This window comes from Gossypium hirsutum, chromosome D09 (genome assembly GCF_007990345.1).
Source record: "Gossypium hirsutum isolate 1008001.06 chromosome D09, Gossypium_hirsutum_v2.1, whole genome shotgun sequence".
NCBI lineage: Eukaryota > Viridiplantae > Streptophyta > Magnoliopsida > Malvales > Malvaceae > Gossypium > Gossypium hirsutum.
In genome coordinates, this window is record NC_053445.1 from 36,779,871 (window position 1) to 36,789,099 (window position 9,229).

The 9,229-nt window shown below is 33.0% G+C and overlaps 1 protein-coding gene and 1 non-coding gene across 2 annotated transcripts; both read right to left on the reverse strand.

Moving 5' to 3' along the window:
• Positions 1–631: 631 nt before the first annotated feature.
• LOC107892910 (protein SENSITIVE TO PROTON RHIZOTOXICITY 2) lies at positions 632–2,169 on the reverse strand. The gene has a single exon (XM_016817928.1). The coding sequence runs from the start codon at positions 2,119–2,121 to the stop codon at positions 1,045–1,047; it is 1,077 nt and encodes a 358-aa protein (XP_016673417.1). The 5' UTR covers positions 2,122–2,169; the 3' UTR covers positions 632–1,044.
• A 478-nt stretch (positions 2,170–2,647) lies between these two features.
• Positions 2,648–2,720, reverse strand: TRNAV-UAC (transfer RNA valine (anticodon UAC)). Its single transcript has one exon. It is a non-coding gene; the product is annotated as a tRNA-Val (tRNA).
• Between the last annotated feature and the right edge of the window lie 6,509 nt (positions 2,721–9,229).

Consider the following 9,229-nt stretch of genomic DNA (forward strand, 5'->3'; position numbering starts at 1 on the left):
AAAAAAAATACAAATGTAAGTGGAAGAGGAATCAATCCTATGACTCAAGGACAAAACCACTAACATTTAAACATTTGACCAAAAAAATTAATCATATTTAAAAAATCAGAAAATGCGACTTAAAGAAAAAGCGCGCTCAGCTGGACGCACTGTCCTACCAACTGTGCAGAAAGCACGCCCAGCTGGACTTAAAGGGAAAGAAATTGAAATAAGTTGTTTTTGAAGAGAGATTATAAAAACGACCTATTTCTCTAAATTAAAAAAAAAACTTTTTTTTCGACATATTTTACTAATTTAGCTGAGTTTTTCATCTTAGAAATTTATCCATATTGATAGTTGATTGTTGTGTTTACAGAATTTGTGAAAACAATACCACGTAATTTAAGAAATTGTGAAGGGGTATTTTGTGAATATAATTACTTTTGCTATTCTTTATGGGAGCTGAATAGCCATGTTTATGGTTGTGTGGTGAATGCTTATTAGACAATTTCACATAAATAAGCCTGAAATAGTTTAATGTGACTAAACAATTGCATTGTATAGAAGGGTATTGAATATTTCATTTCCTCTTACTAAATATAGTGTAAGATTTAAACTTTTTAAGTCCTAAACTTTAATTATAATTTCTTTTATCATTACAATATAATATTTGAATTCGTGTCATTGTTAAATACTTTTATTTAATTAATTAACACAAAATTTTAAGATAAATAAAGTTAAAAAATTGTTAGAGATATAGTGATATCTTTTATCGGGTTTAGTTCTACTCCATTAATTTTATTTAATTGAACTAGAAAAATATGATATACCTTTTATCGGGTTTAGCTCCACGCGATTATTTTTTTAATGCATTATTATCTAATCTATGTTTTTCTTTTACATTATCATCCAATGCATGTTTAATCACCGTTTATTCAATGATACTTAAAATGTAGCTGTGTAGAATTATTGTAATATTATTATATAATCTCTTTACTTTAAATAGAAAGAAAAGCAAGTATTCCATATGTTACCTCCTATATCATCTGGTTGAAGTGGTGTGGCTTAGTGTAAGGAATGAGCAACAACTGGACGGTGTCCAACGAACAAAGCAACGTGACCCATAAGCTTATCTTTCCTAGAAAATGTGTTTCCGCAAGAACATTGCCACCTGAGATCACCACAGTGCTTTTCATGAGTTCGGAGATCCGACAGCAGCGAGAACTGCTTCCGGTTGCAACGCTTGCACACATACATCTTGGGACAATGGCTTCTCTTGTAGTGATTCTTCACACAGATCATGGATTTCAAGGGTTGGAAGTTGGCATGTTTCTGGTTCCACCTACACCCGTCATAAGGGCATGAATATCTCTTTGGGCATTTCGTCGAACAGTTTCCCATGCCATTACTACTTCCCTCGTGACTCTTCATGGGGTTAACCAAAGCAGCGTTGGTCTTGTATTCATCACCATGAGCTCTCATGTGCATTCTCAAATTCGCATCTCGCTTGAACCCTTTGCCACAAACTTGGCAGTAATGTGTGTACTTAGCTAACAAGTCCTCAGCATCCAATTCCACTATATCATAATTGGTACCTGCATCCCCTTGTGACCCTTCACTGATTTCGCTTCTTTGAACCATTTCACCCAATTCTTTCCTTTCCTTCAACTTATCAGCATTACCAACTTGCAAACTCCGATTATTATGGATGCTATTCCGGTCATACCAGCTAAATGTTTGATCAGTACTAGGATAAGACGCCTGTCCTCTTTCTTGAACTAAGTTGCCACCAGCAAAGTCATCGGTAAAGTTGGGCTGTTTAGATATCCCATTATTATTACCTGAAGTGGTTCCAAGAGACATATGTTGGGAAACCAATACCATGGAAGAGGCGGCTCCGATGATTTCTTGAACCAAAGAATCCATGCTTGCTATGGCTAAAGACCCGGTTGACTCAGGGTGAATTTGATCTGGGGAGATAAGGTTGCTAACAAGTGATTGAAGCTGATTAACTTTGTCTTCCAAGATGGATAGGTTATAGAGGAGAGAGGTTGAAGGAGCTTGATCTGAGCCTGAACCAGGTGGTTCAAGACAAGAATATGGAACATTAATATGGTCTTGATGATCAGTCATAGGATACATAGGTAAAGCTTGCGATGCATTGGGGAAACTTGAAGGTATTGTGTCTGAAATCATTTTCAAAAACCTTGGCTTTTTATCTCTCTTGGTATTTATATTTGAATGGCGTTTAAGAAACAAGGAAAATGTTCATCGCTGGTGAAAACAAACAAAATTTGTTTAAGAAATTCAGATATTGAGAGATGGGGAGAGTTGCAAGTCAACTTAAGAGCTTGTGTTCATCCCCACTTAACAACTCCCTCATATGTTACTATCTCTAGCGGCTATGACAAACACGTTAAATAAGGGGAAAAAAATGTCCATGACGAAGTTGGCAAACATGTATCCTATGTAGTTATAGCACATAGCAAGGAACCGGATTAACCAATTATCTTAATGCAAGATGCCAATTTCTAGGTTTTCTTGGATATTTTATTTGTGTATCAATGTCTCTCACGCATACACGATGGCAGAAGTTGGAATATTCGGATTGTTAAGGTTTGATGACCCAAAAATGTCAGAATCAGAACCACAAAATGGAAGTTGAACCTGTTGCTGCCCAGGATCGAACTGGGGACCTTCAGTGTGTAAGACTGACGTGATAACCACTACACCACAGCAACTTATTGGATGTGGTCTTTGAAAATTATATAATATTTTAATAATAAACCACTAAAAATCGAAAAAATATTCTTCAAGATTCATGGAATTGAAAACATTATACATACTTATTGTTTCATCAAACGTTTTAGTATATCAATTTGTATTAAGCTTTATTGTTTTAATATTTGTACATTTCTTTGACATTTGAATCTTAAAATAACTTCTTTTCACTTAGATTAAATAATATCTACAATTTTATTGCTGTTGTAAATACATTAAATGGATGTCTATAACCTTTAAACATTTATGAAAGTAATGAGTTAAAACCCCCATTCATTATTAAAGATGCTTAATGTACGTGTTAATGAAGCTGTTAAATAAGCTTCATTCATTTATGTTGCATTGAATGTCAATGGCGTATATATAGCTCTTTTATAAATGAAAAGAGGAGACGAGAAAATTCTCTATTTGCTTTAAGTGTTCTTTTATTTAATTATTTTATAACACGTTATCAGCACGAGCTTCTATGAGTTCATAGTAAAGTTCACGTCATTTCACTTTATATAATTTGTCCGTATAACTCCTGTTAAACTATATATGGTATACGTATTTTCATAATTCTTTTATTTTAATTTTTTGATGAAATATTTGCTTTGGGTAACATTTGCACATTTATTTTTACAACTCAAATCTAATAATGATAATTATATATACATTTTTTTATTAAAAGAAATTTCAATTAATGTAATTTGTGTTAAGTTATTATTATGACTATTCCTCTCTATGCCAATATTTGACATACATATTATTATTTAGCAAATTTGATATATATAATATTGAATTATTTTACGATTGAAAATGCTTATTATTTTACTAATATTTTTATTATTATTTTGATTCAAGTGATTATAAAGTCAAATCTTGCCAAACTTAAATTTGCGGCCTTAGACATCTCAGATAAGAATTATTTATCATGGGTGTTAGATGCTGAAATTCATCTAGATGCTAAAGGTCTAGGAAATACTATATTAGCAGATAAAGAATCATCTAATCAAGATAAGGCAAAAGCAATTATTTTCATCCGTCATCATCTACATGAAGGATTAAAAGTGGAATATCTCACTGTGAAAGACCCTCTTGAGTTGTGGAAAAATTTGAAAGAATGATTTGACCATCAGAAAACGGTGATACTCCCTAAAGCTCGTTATGATTGGATGCACTTACGGTTGCAAAATTTTAAGACTGTAAGTGAATACAATTCAGAACTTTTCAAAATTAGTTCTCAACTAAAATTATGTGGAGAAAACATAACTAATGAGGACTTGTTAGAGAAAATATTTTCAACCTTTCATGCTACTAATGTGCTCCTACAATAGCAATACCGTAAAAAAGGTTTTTTAAAAAAACATTCTGAATTGATTTCATGTCTTTTGGTGGCTGAACAAAATAATGGGTTGTTAATGAAAAATCATGGAATTCTTCCCACTAGTTCTGCACCATTCCCTGAAGTGAATGTAGTAGTACACAATAATTATGAAAATAGAAAATATAGAGGTCGCGGCTGTGGTTGTGGACGTAGTGGGGGACGTGGTCGAGGACGTACTAGTAATCATTATCATGGTAGTCATAACAATGATACTTCTAACCACCAGAAAAAGAATAACAATGAAAGACACGAAAGAAGTGGCAAAATATTCCTTCAAAGATTGTTGAGAATATATGCTACCGATGTGGTATGAAGGGGTATTGGTCACGTACCTGTCGTACACCTAAGCATTTAGTGAAACTATATCAAGCATCTATTAAAAAGAAGAGAAAACATATGGAGACAAATTTTATATCCCAAAGTGATGAAATGGAGGCAAAAGATGAAGATATTCACTATAATACTAAAATTGACCATGCCTACAAGGGTGATAAATTTAATGACCTTAATAATATAACTCACCTAGATGTGGCAGATTTACTTGAGAATCATTAGATCTATTAATAATATGCTGTACTTTTGTAGGTGGTATCAAATTGATGATAACAATGATCCATAAGATGACCGATTTTTTCATATAGTTGACATTGAATATGTGAGCTAGATGAACATCCACATCCACGACCACGTCCAGGAGTAGAGTTGGGACAATATGGTGGTTGTTAAGTACTATCAGCAAAGTCAATTGAACGAGTTGTAACCATATTTGTAATGGCCCAAATTTAAGATTATCAGAACAGTGGTTTTGGGACCACAAATTCGATGAGGAAATTTTATTTTTCTTATATTTTTATCGTCTATGATTTCACAAAATGATTTCATGAAAATTTCGTTCGAAAATTTCGACGTTTGGGCACTCAATTTAGTCAAAAGGACTAAATTGTAAAAAGTGCAAAAGTTGAGTTCTACATGTTAGAGGTGTCCAATTGTTATCAAACTTTAAATTGAAGGTCCTTATATGGTAATTAGACCATTTGTAACTTGTTAGACAAAAATGGACATGAAATAAGTGAAATAGAAAATTTTTAAGTTAGGAGCAATTTGGTAATCTAGTAATAAAAAGAATTAAAAGGGAAAAAGATGGCAAAAATCATCATCTTCTTCATTAGGACGAAATCAGCAAGGGGGGAGCCATAGTTATGGTTTTCAAGCTTCCAAGCTCCATAGTAAGTGATCCCAAGCCCCGTTTTTAATGTTCTTTACGTTTTTGAGATCCCGGTAGCTTAATTTAGCTTATTTTAGCAATAATTTAACCTAGGGTTTTTATTTGGTAAAATACCCATAGGTGAAAAGTGTTTATTTTGATGTTTTATGATATAATATGAAGCTAGAAATTATGTTAAACAACTTTTGCTAGCCGATTTTAAGCGAAAACGAGTAAAATGACATAATCGGTAAAAATACCTAATGTTCATAAGTACATGTTAGTGTGGGAATTTGATGTTGCCATAGAAGGGAAAAATGTTCAGCATGTCATAAAACATAAGAATAAGGGATGAAGTTTAATTTCCGAGCCTTGGGGAAAAATGTAATTATGTAAAAGTTTAGGGGCAAAATCGTAATTTTGAAAAAGTTAGAGTCGAGGGCTGTTTTATGAATGTGAGTATTAAATAAGTTAAAATTTCTATTTTAGATCAAGAAGAACGAAAGTCGAGGTTAGACAAAGGGAAGAATAAAGTTGAAGACTAAGTTGGTGAATTGGACTATATTTGATACCGAGGTAAGTTTACGGTAAATAAATACAATATTTTAATAATTATTATTAATTTTGTTATTTTCCAGCAATTATATATTTATTTCATGAATTTATTTGATGATGACCCAAGCATGAAATGGTAGAGAATAAAAATTAAAAAGTCCCGTTGATACATAAGGATAGTATTGGATACAAATGTCATGACATTTGGGTAAAGAGATCCCATGTAAGACCATGTCTGGGACATGGCATTGGCATCCTTGAGATCATGAGAGGTCCCATATAAGACCATGTCTGGGTCCCATATAAGACCATGTCTGGGACATGGCGTTGGCACCGAGATGAGAGGTCCCATATAAGACCATGTCTGGGACATGACGTTGGCACCGAGATGAGAGGTCCCCTATAAGACCATGTCTGGGACATGGCATGGGCACCGAGATGAGAACATCCCATGTAAGACCATGTCTGGGACATGGCTTTGGCATGTTATTATCAGAAGAGACCCAAGTATCCTTATTGTTCCATTGTAGCTCAACGGGCTAATAAGTGAATCATATTCATGAAAGTTCAGTTTAAAGCATAAATGGCAAGCTCAGGTAAGTTATAAGAGTTAAGAACTTATTATACTATCAATTGATGTTCAACGATGCAGCAAGAGATGAGTAAGTTATGCACACAAGTATTCTAAGTAAATAAGCAAGAGAACTAGAATGAGATTAACTAAAGAGTAAACTAGAGATATAGTCACTTGAGTTTAATTATTTGTGTTTAATGTTGTTATTTATTTGCTAGTAAACTTACTAAGCTTTATGCTTACTTCTTTTATTTCTCTTTCCCTTATAGTATTGCAAAACTACTTCAAGGATCCTAAAGAAGTCGGAGATCGTCCACACTATCAACCACAACTGCTCGGTATTTTATGTCAAAACATGTTTGAGTTATGGCATGTATAGGGATTTAGTTATTTTGTATGTTTGTAATGATGATTTTGCTAATGAATGATGTGTAAGCATTTGATGATGTATGGTCATTAAAATAATTAAGTATGAAGGTGTTTGTTGCTATGAAAGATTAGGTGATAAATTATGCATGGAAATCATGAAAGGGTAAAATTTTGCAAAGAAATAGAATTCAGGCAACAACAGTGACGTGACTTTGAAAAATCACCTAGGATAGTATAAAATGAATTAGAGGGTGAATGATATATGGAAATAAATCTTGTTGAGTATATTTTCATGGAAAAATAACGGTGTAGCAAAAGGAATTTTATATTTTAAGATATGTGAATTTTAGTGAGACAAGGTCAGAACTGTTTTTGGAGTTCCCTGTTCTGAGTTTAGAAAATCATTAAAAATTTTATAAAAATGGTTATGAGTTATAGTTTATATGTATAGATTCCTTATTGAGTCTATTTTCTGTAGAAACAAGTAAGAACTTCATATGAAAATCCTACAGTGAGAAAATTTATTTTTAGTGACAAGAGGTCAGGGCAGTCTATTGGTGAAACAGGGGAGACTTTAACTAATAAACTGTATTAATTTGATAAGCCAAAAATTCTAAAAATTTTATGGTAGGAATATATATGAGTCTAGTTTCAGGGAAAATTTACGGAATTAAATTTTGAGTTCCGTAGCTCGAGTTATACTTAATTTTGTAACTGCTGCGCGATTGGATAGATTTGCTGTAAATAGTGAAATAAATTTTCAAACTAAGTTTTTATGCTCCGAATTAGTAAGATAAGCTAAGTAATGCCTCGTGCTCGATTCCGGAAACGGTATCGGGTAAGGGGTGTTACAATATTGGCTGAGGTAGACACATCAACCAGTGTAGTTTGTAATATGGCTTCAGCATCAAGAAGCATGGTTGTAATCGCTTGAACACCATACGAGACTTGGCTTGCTGTGATGACTGTTACAATTGCCTTTATTCATATCGAGCAAATTCTGGATTCTTATGAAGAACTCCTTCATAATCAGGAACAAGCGTGGGAGGGGGAACTGTGCGACCATCAAGAAATTGTTACAACTTGTGAGTTTTGATGGCAAGAAGCACTTGTTGTGTCCATAACATGTAATTAGAATCATCAAGAAGTATATTAGTCTTTTTGGTTGAAAAGAACCGACTATCAAAGACACCATTGGTGAAAGTAAAGGCCATTGCTAGGGCAGCTGTAGAAGTTGCGGTTGAGCTAGTAAACACCATGACAGATCTTCACAGGAACCAGACTTCTGATACCATGTTTGATTATACCAAAAAATACTAACAAACAATGAATAATGAAGAGAAGATGTATTGAACTTAATTGTGCAAAGTACACTTGAGTCTATATTTATATACAATATATTAAGGTTGCTAAGATATTAACGAGCTAACTTCTTTAACAGTTCTTTAATTACTACCTTCTTTAACATAATAACTTCACAACTAACTATTCAACTGCTAATAGTCGTGACATGGCTGCTGCCTTGTTGGGATGCCCTTCATCGCGTCGTCGGGACGAGACGTCTCTTCTTATTGGGACGTCAGTGGTTGTGTCATCAAGACAATGCCTCTTCCTCGTCAGGACGTCAACTCTATTTTGGCTAAAAATGCGAGGCATACTCCAAAAATATTAAAAATAAAAAGTTTGATAAGATTCGTGAGTCATTCGAACTAAGTATTACTATCTTCAAATTTGGCTCGACCAATAGTTTAAGCTCGGGTTGATAATTACCAAACTGATTTCGAGTTTTTTCAAATTGATGTCAACTAACTTTGTGAAAACCAATGTCTCATTTACACTGCTAACCACCAATCCATTATTGAGGCCATGTTGTTGTTTTTAAGGTTTTCTTATTATAAGTTTTTTTATGTATTTCTATATTTTTAGGGTTTATAAATTTAGGATTTATTTGTTTCTTAATTTTTTTATTCTCTATTATTTGGAATATGTTTTTAGCAAATAAAATAAATTTTAAAAGTCTAAATATTGATTTAAGGGATTTAGAATTTTACTTCATGACTTTAATTATTTTAAAAAAAAGTCTTCTTCTTTTTTCATGTGAAAAAATAGTTAATTTGGATGGTGGCTGGGTGATGGCCTATTTATTTATGATTATATTATTTAAATTTTTTACTTAGATATTCTTTTTTTTTTAATTTCTGTTAGGATCGTCCCGAATAAGCAACGAACAAGTAAAAATAGTAGAAGAAATTGAGAAGATGAACACACAAATTTAACGTGGAAAAACCCCTCAAAAGAGGATAAAAAACCACGGGCAAAGATAATTTTACTATAATGGCAAAAGAATGAAGAGTACAAAAGATGGAGATAAAAACTAAACCCCGAAAACCCGAAAAACAAA

Coding starts and splice junctions, on each gene's coding strand:
- LOC107892910 (XM_016817928.1), bottom strand. CDS start 2,121: ATGTATCCTATGACTGATCATCAAGACCATATTAATGTTCCATATTCT.